The following is a 19,076-nucleotide window of genomic DNA, read 5'->3' as shown; positions in this document are numbered from 1 at the left end:
TTTATTATTGAACTCATGATCTTCCTGCCTCAGCTTCCTATAATGCAGGAACTATGGCCTGGTACCAGTGACATCTTACTAGAACGGCTGTTTCCAGTGTGCATTGTCTCTTTAGCATTTATGTGGGCTCTTGTCACAAGGCCCCAAAATTGACTTCTCAAGCCATCCTACAGTTTGATACAAGAGGACTGAGCTGAGCTATCATCAGCACTTGGGAGTAGAGTTGGGAAGATTACCCTGAGCTTTGTGACATGAGACCCTGCCTCAACACCTCTCTAGCCCCCACTTCCCTAAAAGAAGACCTGGAAGATACAGAGATGAGACCAACATTTTTCATCCCGCTCTTTTTAAAAATTTATTACATTTACTTAGTGTGTATGTGCTCTTGGGTGTTCACGTGCTGTGACACATCTTTTGGGAGTTGTTTCTCTTCTTATACCAATGTGGAACCCAGAGCTTGAACTCCAGTCACTCAGGCTTGGTAGCAAGCACCTTTACACCATGAGCCATTTGTCAGCCTTGTGCTCTTGCTAAAATTTATTGTTTTATATTTAAATTTGGTTATTTTATATGTTTGGGCATTTTACCTGCATATATGTCTGTGCATCACATGTATGCCTGGTGCTTACAGAGGCCAGATGAAAATGTGTTTCAGGGATCAAACTTTTACCTGCCTACTGATCCATCGCTTGCCCACACTGCTTTTCTAGAGTTGTTACAACATGACACGAAGGCCCAGATTCTCCAGTGGAATGCTTGGTTGAACGAAGGAAGGGTCAAGGGAAGCAGTAGTGAGAAGAAAGGAGACTGGAGACAAACTGGAGGTCAGCTGATGTCCCAGGGAAGTGGGGCTTTCTCCATCTAACAAAGCCTTTTAATCCACCTGCTGATTTTATAGCAGTCGCCGGCAGTGATGTGGACAGAGAGGGTCATAGTGGAGGCATGGAGTCCCTTCTGAACTCTCCTTGCAGTGAGTTAGGCAGACGGTGAGAGCAGTGGCAGTGAGGCTTGGAAGAAGAGAGCACATTCATTCCTGGCACAGCTTAACTTGTCCTAGAACTGCCTGTCTACTTCTGCCAGTTCTTCGCTGTGGTCACAGATGACCTTCATGAAACTTTATGGCTAAGTTTTAGGCTTCATTACTCACAACCCAGTGAGACAGAAATAGAATACCATGTTAGGGCAGCCCTGCCCTGTGCCTGGAAGATAACATTCTTTTAGCCTCCAGTCTGTCTGGTTTGGACAGATGTGGGCAGAAGGTAAATTGTCCCACCCTTTTTTATTTTTTAAAATATTGCCAGAGATTAAGATTTCAGTTTAAAAAATTTAAATTATTAGCTTGCGCTGGTGGCGCACACCTTTAATCCCAGCACTTGGGAGGCAGAGGCAGGCAGATCTCTGAGTTCGAGGCCATCCTGGTCTATAAGAGCTAGTTCCAGGACTGGCCCCAAAGCTACAGAGAAACCCTGTCGTGAATATTTTGAGACAAGATAGACCTGGCAGGCCTAGTACTCACTAGGTGAACTAGGTAGTCTCAACGTTGCAACAATCTTCCTGTCACCTCCTCTGGAATGCTCATAAGAGTATGCCACCAGATTGGGCCAGCTTTCATAAGTTAATTGTCATACAAGTATTGTTTTATTACTAGGCTAAGATACATTAGCACAGCAATTCTTAGCCTGTGGGTCTCGATCCCCTTGGGTCAAATGACCCTTTTAAAAAAGTCTCATATCAGATATCCTGCATATCAGGATATTTACATTATGACTCATAACACTAATAAAATTATATTTATGAAGTAACAATGAAAATAATTTTATGGTTGGGATCACAACATGATAAACTGTATGTATTAAAGGATCACAGTATTAGGAAGGTTGAGAATTACCGCACTAGCTGTATTTTACCATTGTGGGAAAAGCATACACCCGTTACCCCATCCCTGCTGCCATGGAAAGTCATGTTTAGAAAGTGAAATAAAATGGGAAAGAGCTAAGTTTCAAAAACAACTAACAAGTACTATTTAATGCTTTGGATATTTATTTATTTGTGATTTTTGAGGCAGGATTTCCCTATGTAGCTCTGACTGTCTTTGAACTCACTTCATAGACCAGGCTGGCCTCACACTCAGAGATTCACCTGGTTCTGCCTCCTGAGTGCTGGGATTGAAGACATGGCACCGCCAAGCCTGGCAGTGCCTTATATTTTAAACAATTTTTAGGGTTACAGGAATAAGGACATACTCCTTAGTTTTATCACTGTGGGGAGGGGACTTATGCATCATACTGTATTCTGAGTACTTTTGCCTTTGCAGAAATTTCCATATGTATTTAAAATGGATGTTTAATGAACCAGTGCCTTTTATGCATATGCCACAATTATCCAGTTTGTAATCTGTATTGGGCCTTTCCACTGTTCTGAATACTAGGTGAAAGATGTCTGCACTTGGAAAAAGACATGTGTTTAAATCTTTGTAATTATCACCTATTTGTAGTTTAGCATCCTTGAGAACCTGTGGAAATACTGTGTTTTTCTTGGCACTAACCAAGTGTTACCTTTTTACTTCAGCTGTGCTATTTAAGTCTTAGTGAAATAATAAATCTGTATCTTTTCTCAGGTGTTCTAGGAATAACAGTCATCATTTCAGTTTTCTGTGTGTGTTCTCAGCTCTGTTAAGAATAACATTTTGAGCTATCTGATATTGATTCAGTATAATTGATAGAGTAGACAGGAAGTTGTTTACTTCTGTGTTTTCTAGTTGCAATTCTTTAGTCTGTGAGACTCTTATTGTAATAGTTCAAACTTCTAAAATTTACAGTAAAGTACTTTTTATCTTAGATTACTTCATTTATTCAAATAAGCCAATTATGTGTGTAAGTGATGTTAATAAAACCAAAATAAAAGTTCATATCAACCAAAACTGCTTTTTATTATTTATTTAATTTATAAGTATTTTTCTCTCCATGGAAAGATTGGGTTGTAATTATAAAGAAGGCTAGGAAAGCAGCAGGTCAACCTTGTATGTGGTATCTGAACTGCATTACACACAATCTTAAAGAATTTGTATGTATTTTCCATCAAAGATTTATGGAGCCATTTTTATATGCCATGTATTGAACATACCACAAGTATATCAATGAAAAGGATCACTTTTTTTTTTTTTAAGAAAAAAAAATAAAGACAGTAGCTCTAGCTCTGGCTGTCTTCACTGTGTAACTGATGGCTGTGAACTTCTGGTTGCCTCACCTTTGTCTCTCAAATTCTGGGATTACAAGTCTGTTACCACACCTGGTTACAAAGCTGATTTTAAAAAAACACAGATCCTATATTCTAATAGAAAATGATGGCATTTATGTTCTTGCTGTGATGGGGATTGAGCCTAAAGCCTTGCATATGCTTGGCACTCTTTCATGATCCCACATACTCCAGTCTTAAGAAAATAGGCATATTTAAAATAGTTAATTCAAACCAAGTGGTTTACTCCTGTGATTCTAGCACCTGGTAGGAGGCAGAAGAGTTTGAGCCCAGCTTGGTTTGGTTACATATTGGAATCTTGTTTCAAAAATAAAAAAAAATAAATAAGAACAATTAGCACAGGACAGAAGCACTCCAGACATATTTCTGTTAATGTGTTATTGGCTTGGCCTCAGTATGAACACCATACTTTGCGCTTGTGCATAAGGAATGGGTCGCTTTTGTTTTGTTGAGAGGGTTTTCATGCTATTTGGTTTTTTTGTTTTTGTTTTTGGTTTTTTTTTTGTTTTTCGAGATAGGGTTTCTCTATGTATCAGCCCTGGCTGTCTTGGAACAAGTTCTGTAGACCAGGCTGGCCTCAAACTCACAGAGATCTGCCCTACCTCTGCCTCCCAAGTGCTGGGTGGGATTAAAGGCCTGCACTGCCGCTGCCACCACTACCACCACCACCACTGACTCGTTATTTAATTTTTTTTGCATTGTATGCATCCAGGTGATGCTGAGATTTGCATCACCGAGCAGCAGAGTGCTGTGTTACTGTTCTGTCAGTGTCTAGCTAGTTCAGAGCTCCTATAGCCTCTTGATGCAGGTGCTGTGTAGTGTCCAGTCTTGAGCCAAACCAGGTAATTTCCCTCTCTTCCTCAAACTAGGAGACAATAGTTGGCGTTGAGAGGTCAAGGCTGCGCCATATTAAAATGAAGTAAAACATTGTTTTCCCTTTATGTAAGCAATGTATCCATACTACTAAACTAAGAAAACATGGAAGAAGTTGTAATTTCTTGACTATAGCATAGCCACACATTTTTCAACAAAATTGGGAAACCTACTCTTAATTTTAGTATATTTTCATGTGTCTAAAACAAGAATTCCGGGTTGGAGAGATGGCTCAGTGGTTAAGAGCACGGGGGGGGGGGGGGGGTCTTCCAGAGGTTCAGGGTTCAATTCCCAGTGCCCATATGACAATTCACAGCTGTCTTCCAGTTACAGGGGATTAGACACCATCACAAAGACATACACGAGAGGCAAAACACCAGTGCACACAAAATGAAAATAAATCATTAAAAATTAAAAAAAAATCAAAAACTGCTGGGTGGTGGTGGCACACCTTTAATCCCAGCACTCAGGAGGCAGAAGCAGGTGGTTCTCTGTGAGTTCGAGGCCAGCCCGGTCTAAAAGAGCTAGTTCCAGGATAGACTCCAAAGCTACAGAGAGACCTTTTCAAGACAAGCTTTTTCTGTGTAGCTTTGGCTGTCCTGAAACTTACTCTGTAATCCCTCCCGAGTGCTGGGATTAAAGTGTGCATCTCCACCTCCTGGCTCATCCATGTCTCTCATTTCACTATTTGTGGTGGGTTTTCCTTTGTGCTTGCTTCTTGTGGCTTCATTCACTGGATAGGGAGTTATTAGAGTTCTTTTCCCTTTTTGGTCATATGTCAGTATGTTAATTATGTTTTAGTTATAGTCATGCTTAGCCTAAAAGTTGTTGAAATTGATTAGCTAACAAAGCTAAATGTTTCTAAATGATTCTATGTATTTACATAGCAGTGCCACAAACCCTCACTTAGTATGAAGTCCTTTTGTGTGTTGAACTTAATGTTAGCAAATGAAAACTGATTTTAAAAAGGTCTTTTCACTTCTAAAGTGGGTGAAAATCAAGTTAGCATTCCTGTAACATACTGGTGTGACTTGGTTGAAGCTCCTGATTTGTCCCCCTGCCCTGTCCCTCCTGCATGATTCTGGTTTTGTTTTTGGTTTTTCAACACAGTGTTTCTCTGTGGCTCTGGCTGTCCTGGAACTCACCCTGTGGCCCAGACTGGCCTCAGACTCACATAGATCGAGCTACTTCTGCCTCCCCAGCACTGGGATTAAAGGCCTCCACTGCCTGGCAGTAATAAGGTTCTTTTTGTGGAGATGAAGGGGTGTTGAAATAGTCTTTTTATGTAGTCCTGGTTGGCCTTGAACTTGGGATCATTCTCCAGATGCTGGGATCACTCCTGGCGTGTGGTTCATTTGAAGTGTCATTCACACTTTATTTATTTATTGATTGAATGATTGATTGATTTAGCTCCTTCCAGACAGGGTTTCTCTGTGTAATCCTGGCTGTCCTGGAACTCGCTCTGTAGACCAGGCTGGCCTCGAACTCGCTGAGATCCGCCTGTCTCTGCCTCCCGAGAGCTGGAATTAAAGGTGTGCGCCACCATCGCTTGGCCACACTTTATTCTTCCTGTGTGCCTTTAATTTCCTGCTTTGCTTTACTTGAGTTTACCTTTGTTCACAAGATCCTCCATATACACACACTGCTGCTGTATCATTTTGTAACAGTTATAGTAGCTAACATTTGTTGAATGAAAGCAATTAGCTACATTGCTTTAAGTGCTCTACTTCTCATTTAATGCTCACAACAACCTGTGATGAAGTTCTGTCTTCAACTCCGCTTTACAGATGGAGAAATTAAGGCACAGAGATTAATTCGGCTAATGTCACAAAGCTAGCAGGTGGTTACAATAGAATACGCATTCTCACTCCAGACCCTGTGTTTATAACAACTTGGTTTATTTCCTCCTACAAATCATCAGCCCACTTTCTTTAAATTTTGACAACTGCAATAATGTTTTTGGAGCATAAAGCATAAATGTAATACCCAAACCATATAGTAACATTCAGAAGGACACACTACTATGCTTACATATTTTTTTCTTTTCTCATTTGTTGTCCACCCCCTACCCCCGACAAAGGGAGGGTCTCATTATCCCAGGCTGGCCTCATACTCAGTACGTGGCTGAGAATGACGTTGAACTGCTGATTTTCCTGTCTCTAGTCCTAGGATCATAGGCATTTGCCCACCATGCCTCATTTGGAGAGATGGCTCGGCGGTTAAGAGCACTACCTGCTCTTTCAAAGGTCCTGAGTTCAATTCCCAGCAACCACATGGTGGCTCACAACCATCTGTAATGAGATCTGGTGCCCTCTTGAGAAAGAGACCTGGTCAGTCGTCCTCATCAACTTAAATCATGAAACCCAATATGGACAAGTTCAACAGAACCACCATATACAGGCGACCCATGCATGCTTCAGCATTGCCAGTGCATAAATTTCATTTCATTCAGGGATCAAACCCAGGACTACATGCATGCTAGGTAAGCATTCTACTAACTGAGCTATAACTTCAGCCTTCTTAGTATTATTATATTTTAATTTTTATTTTATGTTCATTTTTTTTTGTTTTGTTTTGTTTTGTTTTGTTTTGTTTTGTTTTTTTTTTTGTCATGGGCATTGGGTCCTCTGAACTGGAGTTACAGACAGTTGTGAGCTGCCATGTGGGTGCTGAGAATTGAACTGATCATCTGAAAGAGCAGTCAGTATTCTTAACCACTGAGCCATTTCTCCGAACCTATTTTGTGTTGGTGTGTGTATGTGTGTTTTTCCGAGATTAAACCCAGGTCCCTTTATATACTGGGCAAATACCTGTATTTCTCATTGAATTAATTTTTATCATTCAGATTTATGGAATCTTGCTGCCTCTGCTATATTAAATTATGATGCTCAATCTTCTATCTCACTTAAAATTAGGGATGGATTTCAAATAACTTGTATACTTGAGCAGGAAAATACAGTTATAATTATTCTCTACAGTCATTTGGATTTGAGCCCCTCAAAAATTCTTGTAAAATGAGAACTGGCACCACATCACTAGGGAATGTTTGAACTGAAGACTGCTTTTTGGAAATCTGTGTCATGGTTGGACATTAAAGCCATTAACTCTTAAAATGAAACCTATGAATATTTAATGTGATAACATACTGCTTGCTATATTGAGTATCTATCTACAGTGAAACGTGTCAACTATAGATATGTCCAAGACAGAATCCTTAATTCTTAAAAGGACATGTTTCATCCATCCCATAAGAAGTTGGAAGGTCAAATGAACTATTACACCTGAGTTTTCTTATTACCTATGCTTTTAAATTATCAACATAAAAATAGATTTTATTATATAAATATTTTGCCTGCACATAAATTTAAGTCCATCATATATATGTATGCAGTGCTAGAGGAGACCAGAAGAGGGCATTCGGATCCCCTGAACTGGAGTTACAGGCAGTTGTGAGCTGCTATGTGGGTGCTGGGAATTGAACCTGGATCCTCTGGAAGAGCAGACAGTGCTCTTAGCTGCTGAGCTGTCTTCCCAGTCTCCATAAACTTTTATTACTAGATCCATCCTTATTATCAGTGTCATTATAACTTTGAACTGTATAATACTCCTTACATGTGTCAAAACTCATGGTGAACAGTGAGTTAGTCAAGAAAAGAAACTTACTCAACAACAAACACAAATTCTGCTTTGGAAGAGTGTAGCACGAGTTCTAATTGGTCTTAGTAATAAAAACCCAGAGTCAGATGTTAAGGGGTGAAAGCTGAAAGATCAGAGAAGCAGAGCAGTCAGCCACTAGATCTCTTACCTCTGTGAAATCTCCAGACCAAAAAGAGGCCAAGCTCCTGTGTCCTTCCACTTTATATTCCTCTCTCCACCCAGGCATATCACTTTCTGTCTGTCTGTACAGACCTCCAGACCTTTACGGGTTAACTAGTGACTAGCTCCGCCCTCTAGCTTCAGGCAGGCTTTATTTGTTAGAGCACAAACAAAATATCACCACAGAAGAGATTAAAACATGAAAATAAAACTAAAGTCTTTATTGTAGAAGATTCCTTGTTACTCATTCACACCTTCAAGTCGATGGTGGCTCTTAAGCTGTCAACTCCTCTTAGAGGAGGTGCACTTGATGGGGCTGGAGAGATGGCTCAGTGGTTAAGAGCATTGCCTGCTCTTCCAAAGGTTCTGAGTTCAATTCCCAGCAACCACATGGTGGCTCACAACCATCTGTAATGGAGTCTGGTGCCCTCTTCTGGCCTGCAGGCATACACACAGACAGAATATTGTATATATTTTTTTTTTTAAAAAGGGAGGTGCGCTTGAACTATAGCATAAGAAATATCTACAAGGTACAATTTTTTTTACTATAAACACAGATAAGTGTGATACTTGCCAAAAAGTTATAGATTATGACCATTTCCTCATGTTTTCTTTTATTTGCTACATGAGTAAATTTATATGAGTAAATGGTTGGAGATAAGAATGGAGCTGAGATGAACTGTAATGAATACAAGTTGTGTTCCACACAATGGCATTTTTAAATCAACAGTGGAAGTGTACAGGAAGACAGTTCCATAAGTCCCATTATAGTGGAGCAAAAAATTTGTTGACATTTAGTCAAGAGATTGTAACTATCCTTATGTCCTATGACAAAACATTGCTCAGCATATTGTGATAACGATAGAACAAGCCTACTCTGTTGCTAAGCAACAGTATAGGGCAATGGAGCATGGTGGCTCACTTCTGTAATCTCAGCACTTGCAAGGCTCTCCTAGTTTGCTTTCTCTGTTGCTTTGATAAAATGGCCAAAAGCAATTTGAGAAGGAAAGGGTTTACTTCAATTTTACAGCTTATAATCTATCATAAAGAGAAGTCAGGGCCTGGACTCGTTTAGGAACCGAAGACAAGACCTGAGGCAGAGACCGTGGAGGAACACTGCTGACTGACTTGCTCCTCTGGCTTGGGCAGCTTGCTTAATTTCCCCACCCAGGACCTCCTGCCCAGGTGTTAGTTACACTGACCATAGTGGTCAAGAAAATACACCGTAGACATGCCCATGATAACTGATAGATTTTTTTCAATTTAGGTTCCCTCTTGCCAGATGATATTAACTTGTGTCAGGTTGACAAAGTAATAAGTAGGTGAGGCTGATGCAGAAAGATTTCGATGAGTGCCAGGATAGCCCGAGTTACAGGGTGAGACTAACAGGTACCAACTGTTAGTAAATTCGTGACAGTTTTAATGTTTTAGCTGAATACCACTTGGAGTCAGAGTCCCAAAGTGAAGGATGTATCGAGGAAACAGAAGCCTGGAAAAACATTCTGCCGTAGCAACTTTAGAGGAGTGCTTTTCCTGGAGTCCAGTCTGTGGATTTTTTATGTTTAACGTTAACAGCCCTGTTTAGTGGTCTAAGGGCTTCCCTAGCATGCCCGAGGGCCCGTTCCCAGTGTCGCCTGCCTAGCTGTCGCCAACCTTTTCCACAGTATCCACCAGTTTTGTTGCAGTGTTTTGAAATGAGGTCTTCGGTGGCCTAGGCCCTCATTGTATTTCCAGGATGAATTTTAAAATATTACTTATTGCCACTTCAGAAAAGGAATTGTTGCTTATCACAGAAAAAAAGTGCCTTGAAAAAAACAAAACAAAACAAAAACACAACAGTCTGGCTTGTTGGCGCACACCTTTAGTCCCAGCACTTGGGAAGCAGAGACAGACAGACCTCTGTGATTTTGAGGCCAGCCTGTTCTACAGAGTTAGTTCCAGGACAGGCTTCAAAGCTACACAGAGAAATCCTGTTTTGAAAAACAAAAACAAAACAAACAAAAGAAAGTAAAATGAGAACTTTATTCATTCTTTTTGATTATTGTGGTAGGGTCTGGCTGTATAGCCCAGGCTGGAGAGATGGCTCAGCGGTTAAGAGCATTGCCTGCCCTTCCAAAGGTCCTGAGTTCAATTCCCAGCAACCACATGGTGGCTCACAACCATCTGTAATGGGGTCTGGTGCCTTCTTCTGGCCTGCAGACATACATGCCAGATAGAATATTGTATACATAATAAATAAGTAAATATTTAAAAAAATAGAATAGGCCAGAATTTTCTATCCTCCTGCCTGTCTCTCTTTTTAAAAATTATTTTTATTTCATGTGTACTTGTATTTTGCCTGCATGTATGACTGTGAAAGTGTCAGTTCCCCTGAAACTGGAGACAGACAGTTATGAGCTGCCATGTGGGTGCTGGTTATTGAACCTGGGTCCTCTGGAAGAGCAGCCAGCTCTCTTAACCACTGAGCTATCTCCTCAGCCCCGTGCCTCTACTTCTCTAGTGCCGGGGTAACAAATGTGCACCACCACATCTAGGAAACTTTTTTTTTTTGCTTAAATAAGTCATTAAAATGAATTGAGAAACCAAGTAATATGTGATTTTTTTTTTCTGAATCAGATACTGTTCTCCTTTGTTTTTATTTACTTGCTTGTTTGTGAGTTTTACTGAAATTTTCTTTAGGAAAAAAAAATCAGAAAATCTGGGTGCTGTGTAGCATGCCTTTGGCTCCAGCTTATGAGAAGTGTAGGTGAGGAAATCTCCTGACTGTGGGTTCGGCATTGGCAGCACTCAGGTTCCATGTGTGGTGGTGCTATCACCTGCTAAGCCCTCCTGCTGGCCCTGGTCGTGCCAGTCTTTAGACTCCTCCGAAACCTGACTTCCTGAATTTACTATGTTCTTTATGGAAGAAAAGCCTGTGAGCTGTACCGCAAACTTAAAGCAGAGGTGTGTGAACTCCTCGCAGTTCGTGAGAAGTTGTGATGTGTGCCTTTTCCTCAGGAGGGGATCCATGGCTCCAATAGGCTAAGGATCTCTCCTGGCTAGGAAAAGGGAAAGCCAAAGGTTTAGAATTAGAAGGTTTTTACTTTTTTTACTTGCCAAAATTTGTTCTAACAATAGAACAGGGGTGGAGTGGAGGGGAGGGGAGGATGGTAACACAAATTTCCTATATTTTTTCTTAGCTCTTGTGGAAAGTCAGTTTGCCAGATACTAATGCATAAAATCAGGTATGATAAATACTAAGATTTTTGCCCAAATGGTTTTGTTTTATTTTTTTCTGCCCAAAATTTGCAATTGTATGTCAAAATATATAATTACAAATTTATGCTTTTGGTTTGTTTGTTTCTTATTTTACGTCAGATCTCTCTGTTTAGCTCTGGCTGTCTTGGAACTCTGTGTAGATGAGGCTGGCCTGGAACTCACAGATTCTCCTCCCACCCAGTGTTGGGATTGCAGGCATGCGCCGCCTACTGTTAGCATGTTATCAAGCACTCTACCTACTGAGTTACATCCCAGCCCCCATGTTAGTGTGTGCCTGTGTGTGTGTGTGTGTTGCTTAAGATTGAACCCAGGGCCTTATACGTGCTGGGCAAGTACTCCACTGAGCTGTGTCCTTAGACCTTTTGAGTTTTTATTAAACTTGGTGTTTTGTTGCCTTAGTTAAGAGCCTCTGGTTGACTGTAAATAGGAGTTCAAAGGGAAAAGTTCTATTTTACAGAGACTGCTCATTTCTCTTAGAGGTATTTGTTTGGGGTTGTTTCCCAGAGACAAGGTCTCGCTGTATACCAGGCTGGCCTTGAACTTGTAGCAGTCTTTCTGCCTTGCATGCTGGTATTATAGATTATAGATGTGAACTGCCATGCCCAGTTCGAAGTGTTATTTTGACGCTTTTATAAGAAAAACCTCCAGTTTTTGGAGATTCCATTCCTGTGTAATACCCCTTCTCTTGTGGGGTATATGACTTTTGAAGACTAGTTTTAATTGTTTGAGTGAGAGGAATTTTGGTTTTGTCATTGTTTAGTTGGCCACTGAGTATGTTTAGTATGGCCAGTTTGACAACTGCATATGAAAAGCGGTGTACTGTTTGTTTCTCTTATAACATTGTTTCCTGCTAATACAACTAAGCTATCCTCCCTGCGGGTCCACTTTATTCTTTATCTGACAGTGTAGACCAGTGAAGCCAGTGTTTTCTAAAAGCATGGTTATACAGCTATTGTGACTGATCTCTGCGCCTCCTCACTGTATGCTCTGACCAGTTGCTCTCAGCTCTTTTAGATCAGTGGCTTTTGTCATGGTGACTATTTTGTTAATATGAAGTGGGTTAACTACAGAGCCAGTAGCAGAACCCTTGGCCTGTGCCTGTATGAGCTATTTAGTTTCCTCCTGTATTGCCAAACCAGGGAGGAACTAGCTCTTCCCATTCTCTGAATACAAGAGCAGGGACTGAGGACACTGAAGTGAAAACACCTCAGTCTCACCCTTAGTGAGTTAGTAATGTCAGGAAGGGCTTTTGAAGCGTCTGGCCCTGCTTGTAGATCTTATTTTCCAAGCCTTTCATTATTTTATTTGCCCTTTTCTGAACTCTACAATTTCCCTCTCTTGTAGCTGGTTCGATGCCCAGAACTGAATGCTGTGCTCCAGCTGTGGTCTCACCGGTGCTGACTAGAGAGGAAGAGCCACCTTCATAGCTTACATGTGATTCCTCTGCCTATACAACCCAATACTGGATTTGCTTACTTTGGCAAGATAGCTGCATTGTGCACTGTATTTAATGTTACGTGTACTGTAACCCTGGGTCTTTCTCTGCATTGCTGCCGTCAAACCTCAGTCCTGCCAATCTAAAAGTCCTGCCTTTGTGAACCCGCCCTCTTCCCCATAGACCCCCCACCCCACATTCATTCACAACGGATGTCATCTTTTTATTCTCTAATTCCCTTTTACTTTAATCTTAAACTCTGGCAAGACTTTCACTCTGTCCTATAAATTGTCAGCTGTCAGCCCCCTCCCTCCCCGCTTTGGTAATGGAGCACCCCACAAGCCTTTTCTCTAGTTCTTTTCCATTTGTAGTCCTGTAACCCAAGCATTTGGTATGGTGGATTCATAAGCTTTCACCTGGTGTCTGTGAATCAGGTGCTGGGAATAACTCTGGTTGGCCCCTGAAGTTCTTGCCTTGCTTAGTCTAGATCTCCTCAACTCCTCGGGACCTCTGTCTGGGTGGATAGTATAGTTTTACAGCCCCTCCTCCAGGGAGGAGATGCAAATGGACTGTCAACTTAATAGAGAGATTCCTAATAGACAGTAAGAAGTTAACTGTTGTCTTTTAATAGAATAGCCTTTAGTTTTTAAGTTTTTCCAGTTAGAGATCAATTTGCTGTACATTTCTGAGGTGAATGAGGTAAACGAAGGAAGTGAAGCAAGATTTTTTTAATGTTAAGTAGGCTGTGGTTCACCGGGAAAGCCAAAATGTGTATCTTGTTGGATTTGGTAGCTTACTCAAGTGGGAGCTGCAGCCTCATTTTCCTGGACTCTAGAGCATCCTGATGCCTGATTTAGAGAAGGGTTTTAGTTGGTTTGTTTAGGATTGTTGATCCAGCCGCCCAGTCTTTTAATTATATGCTTTGATTAAGCATTTAGAGGGTAATGTATTCTATAATCTTTTCTGTGGGTGGTAAGAATTGGAAGGTCTCCAAATGTCCTTTTTATCTGTGTCTGAGCTCTCAAAGTGAATCCTAGTGGGTCTTAGGGTAGCAGTTAAGACACCTCAACCCCTCCCCACACCGTCTAGTGGATGTTCCCTTTTTAAACAGACTGTCCTTGAGTTTTGGGCACTATCAGACCTACAAGGTACTGTTTACATGTATTTGTATCTTGAAGGAGAGAAAGTTGATTTGAAAATTTTAATTTTAGTGCCATTTCAGTATATCAGATTATTATCATGGTTTTAGACATCACCTGGTAGATGTCAGCACATTGTAAGCATGTGTTGCAGGTGTATATTACAACTAAGAGGTGTGTATAGCTGCCAGAGACCGCTGATTTTAGTATTCGCAACTACATAACCAAAGGAAATTATAAGCTCAGTTTGGTGGCTTTGAAGAATGTCCTTTCTCTGGTTCCTCCCCATGCATATTATCAAAATTTGGTGAACTTATTTTTGATCAAGAGAATGAAAGTTTGCAAATATAGGAAGAAATTCATAGATGTGCTTGTGCCTCTGTCACTTCCTCATAAGTACGGTGCCTTTCTAAAGGAAACGTTAGTTTTGTTCCTTAGCTTCTGGAGTAGCCCTCGGTGACAGAGCCAGTCAACTGGACTTTGGTGTTCTGTAGGCAGCCAGTAAGTAGTAAGACCATCTCCATTTATGGTCTCAGAAGAGGGAAAGGGACAGGACTGGAACTCTCTATTTACAGTCCTTAGGAATCAAGAGTGGTTGGGGTGTTCTTGGAGGCAGAAACTAGGCATTGTAAGATAAAAATAATTTGTCAGGGGCTGTTTGCAATTCAAATTCCTATCTCTGAGGAGGGCAGAGGGTGCTGGGAAAGGGGGGGTATGTCCAAAGTCAAGTGAGATTTGCAGCGCTTGTCTCTTTCCTTTGGGCGATTTGACCATGACACACATTTTCCAAGTTTATGTTTCTGGATTATTCTAGAAAGTTTTGTTATGGGGTCATGATTCTCTGTTGCAAAAAGAAAGCTGAGATGACTTTTAAAGAGTTTGTGGGAAGCCTCGTTCTCTGTAAGGTACCATTTGAGGCTGTGGGAGAGGTGCTATGAAAGGGGTGCTGTTTGGGGGATGCCCATGTCTCATGCTTTTCTTATTTATTATTCTTTTTGCCTGTGTGGATTTCTGGCCTCAAGGGACAGATTTAAAGAGTCTTTGAGGGAGTGTGGTAGACTGTCAGCTGTCATTTAAAGGCACTGCACTCTTCATGGAGATGCCCTCACTACCCAGACTTGGTTTCATTTGGTGAGAATAGGTCAAGTATTGGCATATGGAAGGCAATCTCTCCTTTAGGAGAATCAGATATTCCTGATAACACATATACATTAAGTTAGAGATAAACTAGTTTTAACAGTTCAGTTAGAAAAGTTAGATTTTTGTCTCTCAAAAAAATTCTGAGTGAAACTCTATATTGTAGAAAAGGGATTGGAAGGAAGACGGGAGGCAGAGACAGGGAGAGCCTGAGTGAGACCAGAGCTCAAGCTGAGACAAGGCCCTCGATTGATCTTTTGACAGATATATCGAGAAAGATAGCAGGAGGTGTGCGCCCTTCACTTCGGGACACTGGGCTAGTTAGTCTGAAATATGTACTAGAATGAGAGGCCGTAAGAACTGAGAGCTGAACCAGGCCGCGTTACCCAGGTTTTGTCCTTGAGCTTGCACAATGGTATTTGCTGTGTGTCAAGTGACAGAGAAAGAGCAAGATGACTGTCTGACCTCCTAGAAAGACTGTTGGCCCTGCTTGTTGGTTTGTTTAGTTGACAATTTCAGTTGGTAGACTAGTAAAATGTAGGTATTAATGTAATACTTACTTCTTGGTCATTGGGTCTGAGACTGGAGACTTAGGACATTTTTTATTTGATTTCTGTTTAAATTGTAGAAGTTTTTCCCGTGACAGAGTGAGTTAGTGAGGAACACAGACTGTAAGGGATCTGTCTTGTTAGCTACTTGTCTAGGCAACTGTTTTCCCCTGTACTCCTTAACCAAGGGTAAGGAAGATGTTCTTCACTTGGGGAAATTCTTTTTTCTGTCCTTCCCTCACGTTTTCCAAATTCTGGGCACCATAGCAGCTCTCTCTTGTGGCAGGTGTGCATCCTATTGGCTGGCTGGTATTTCTTTTTTTTCCTCCCCCTTATCCTTTTTAAATGGGGGAGGGGGCATATAATATGTGTATGTGGGAAAATGCAATAATGTTGTAATGTTTCTTGTTGTTTTAATTGATAATTGCAAAATAATTGTTTGAATTATAACATGTTTGAGTAAATGCTAAATTAGTATTTTTCTAATATAATAATGAATTTGAAATCTAGTATTCCTGTAACAATGTGTCTGTGTTTGTCTGTCTGTGTCTGTCTGATAGTAATTAATATCTGTGGTCCGTATCTGGAGGAGGAAGTACAGCTTTAAAGGAATAACAAAAGACTTTGTGTCTTAGACCCTTCGCAGGTGTTACAGTCGGGTGAAAGAACATGGTGTTGGGAAAAGAAAGAGCAGTTACACATTTGAACAGTTGGAACAGGTGTTTGGTCAGGGAGGATGGGATGCTCAGCCCTGCCAGCCTGTACTTATTAACAGTAGTGGCTTGTACCAGGAGCTGGAGTCAGATGGCAGCACTATGGAGGACTATTCACAGGAGGACTGGGGAAACCACAGTCAGGATCTCCATGGCTATCCAACAGATCAGGAATTGGGTAAGAAAACCAATGCATGTGTGTTGTGTGTGTATGCATGCCTGGTATGTGCACTGGTATTTATCATCTGTGATAGCTTCTAGTGCTGGCAGCACAAGGCGTATTGCTAAACTATTTGAGCCAACATGGGCATATTTGGTTTGGGTGATTTGGGTACCACTAAGCTCCCTACAGATAGAAGAATTCCTAGTCTGAGTCATACGAGGAGGTTCACTGACAATCTTCTGCAACTCAAAATACCCTGCTCTTTGTAGCGCTAAGGTTCCTGCCAAGAGCACTGACTTTTGGTCCAGCTACATTTGATGGGCCTAATTAAGAGGATACATGTAGTCTTTTTCCTTACATCTCTGTATGTCAAGTCCACCAGTTTTGACTTTCTTACGTGGGAAATACAGCTCAGGTTTTAGCTGTAGCCTATGTATATCACCAGCAAGTTGTGTAATGAGTATGTTAGGAATAAATGCCCTTCTGCCTCAGGAGGTGCTCAGGATTGACTCTATACATTTGTTTCCCTTCCTTAAGGAAAAAAAATTACAGAAATCTTGCCCGGTGACAGAGAAATAAAGAAAAAGGGTAGATTGTTATCATAGTTTCTATTAGTACTTTAGAACTTCTTCCAAATATTGGAATGGGAAAAGAAAGAGGCTCTCAAATTGGTAAGATTATCAGCCATATGTAAGAAAACGAAGACTGGAAGAATAAGAATAGATGCCAAATGATCTGGCCTTTCAATCTCACAAGAACAGTAAGGCCTAGACTGCAGTGTCTTACAACCCTGTTTGCTGTAAAGAGTTAAATCACCCAGACCTCGAAAAAAATAACACACAGAATATGCTGATCCTCGTATTTGGGGGAATAATTACTTACACTGTAAAACCTACGTAGAAAACCTAAATAGAGCAGAATCATTTTCGTTCTTGTTCTTTCAAAATCATGTTTGCAGTGAAATTAAGCTTTAAGCTCCTCGCTTGAAATCCACTGGTGACCTTGACGAATTTTATACTTGGGAAGCCTGGTTTCTGATCTTGCATATAAATGTTCGCATCTCATTATATAAAGTTATATTTTTAAGTCTGGTACAGGGCAGTAAATAGAGCTACTTATCCACATAAATGTGTGCCACCATTTACAAAAATATAACTTCTTTCAAAATTCTTTGTTTTTCAGATGAAATGCCAGTTTCAAAGAGAACATTAAAAATAAAACAAGAGTCTCCTGAAGAAGCACAGTAAGTACATGCTTCATTTTTTTCACCAATATGTCTAAATTTAGTGACCTGGGAGGATCATGGGTACCAAGGCATGGTGTAGAAACTCCAGCCTTACCACCATGGAATCGTGTCTGCTCTTTCTCCACTCTGCCACTAGGGACCTGAGATGCCGCATTTTACATACAGAAAGAAGAAATGTGTTACATGGAATCATGCGTTTCCTGTGTGGACGTGCTTCCTAAGACACAAGATGAGCCACAAAGACTTGAGCTTAGTGGGGCTGGGTGAAATGGTAGAGGGCCAAAGGGACATAAATGCTTTATAATACTGCAGTTTGAGAACAGAAAGGAAGCTCTTAGATGACCTACTTACCATGTAGAAATCAGCTCCTGGAGGAAAGACTGAGAAGGTCCAGGATAGATCCTCTCACTAGCCCAACTGCTGTTCTTTCCCCTAAGGGTTTGTACCGTCCGTTACACTTACAGTTCTTTTTAATGGCTTTAAGTGAGTTCCTTATCAAAGCCCTTTAAAAAAATTAGTTTGGGGCTAATTGAAGAGCACTACTCACTTGTCTTCCTGGTAACCTTGAATTCATAGCACCCATATCTTGTGTGTTGCATTCCATATGTGTGATCTTGACATTTGAGACAGGAAGACACAAGCTGCCACTTGTCACTAGCTTTAAATGCTGGAACTTTATTGGTATTGGATCTTCAGAAGCCAGGAAGTAGGTAGATCTCAGGAACTACTCAAATAACTATGGTGCCAAATTGCTCCACACTTCTGAAATACCCTGGTGCTGAGGCCAGTAGGTCTTTTTAGTATGCTCTGTCCTCTGCTGCTCTTTTTCTCCTAAGAAGTGAGAGGTTCTGAAAGAGCTGTTTACTGCTTGGTTGGCACTTCTGCAGTTCCTCGCACTGTCTGCCTAGTGCTCATCATGGGACGTGTTGAATAAAATAAAAATAGCTTGGTTTGGGCAGTGGGTTGAGTTTTGTTCTCTCTCTCTCTCTGCATCTGTGGGGTTAGTTAACAAACTGATCCATGCATCACAAAGAATATTCACTAAATCATTTTGTTAACTTTTGTTTTCTAAGTGTCTGCTGTATGCAAAACACTAAGATAGTTCAGTGAACAAAATGAACAAGTCTCTGCCCTCTACTCCGTCTCCTATGTGTAGTCCTCCCTGAGATCAGTAAAACACGTTCAGGGCTGGAGAGATGGCTCAGTGTTTAAAAGCACTGACTGTAAAAGCATGGGAGTGGGAGTTCAGATCCCAGCACCTATGTAAGAAAGTTGGGCCTGGTCCTGTTATCACGCATAAAGCTTGCACTGAAGGAAATGGAGCTCTGGGGTGGGCAGCTGCCTCTCAACTCAAAAAATGAAAGCTCCAACTTCAGTGAGAGAGGTGTCTCAAAGGAACATAGCTGAGAATGGTAGAGGAGGATACTTCTGCCCTCTTCTGGCTTCTGTACAACACATAAGTGTGCATACAGCAAACACATTTAATTCCTTTA

At 41.0% G+C, this 19,076-nt stretch overlaps 1 protein-coding gene across 6 annotated transcripts in view; it reads left to right on the top strand.

Moving 5' to 3' along the window:
* Nucleotides 1–19,076, top strand: part of Msantd2 (Myb/SANT DNA binding domain containing 2) — a 35,254-nt gene that overhangs the window by 12,539 nt on the left and 3,639 nt on the right. The window contains exons 1-4 of one of the 6 annotated variants that reach the window (XM_075966343.1): nucleotides 6,298–6,610; nucleotides 12,547–12,636; nucleotides 16,253–16,352; nucleotides 17,520–17,580. In XM_075966343.1, coding sequence (XP_075822458.1) covers nucleotides 16,277–16,352; nucleotides 17,520–17,580 — 137 coding nt within the window. In that variant the 5' untranslated portion in view covers nucleotides 6,298–6,610; nucleotides 12,547–12,636; nucleotides 16,253–16,276. Of the gene's footprint in view, nucleotides 1–6,291; nucleotides 6,611–12,546; nucleotides 16,353–17,519; nucleotides 17,581–19,076 lie in introns of those variants that run through there. The other 5 variants (XR_012910045.1, XM_075966341.1, XM_075966342.1 and 2 more) reach the window with 5 other exon arrangements.

The sequence above is a fragment of the Microtus pennsylvanicus genome, chromosome 3 (assembly GCF_037038515.1).
Source record: "Microtus pennsylvanicus isolate mMicPen1 chromosome 3, mMicPen1.hap1, whole genome shotgun sequence".
In the NCBI taxonomy this organism is placed as follows: Eukaryota; Metazoa; Chordata; class Mammalia; order Rodentia; family Cricetidae; genus Microtus; species Microtus pennsylvanicus.
Note: the sequence above shows the minus strand (reverse complement) of the source record. Positions and strands in the feature narration are given on the sequence as shown.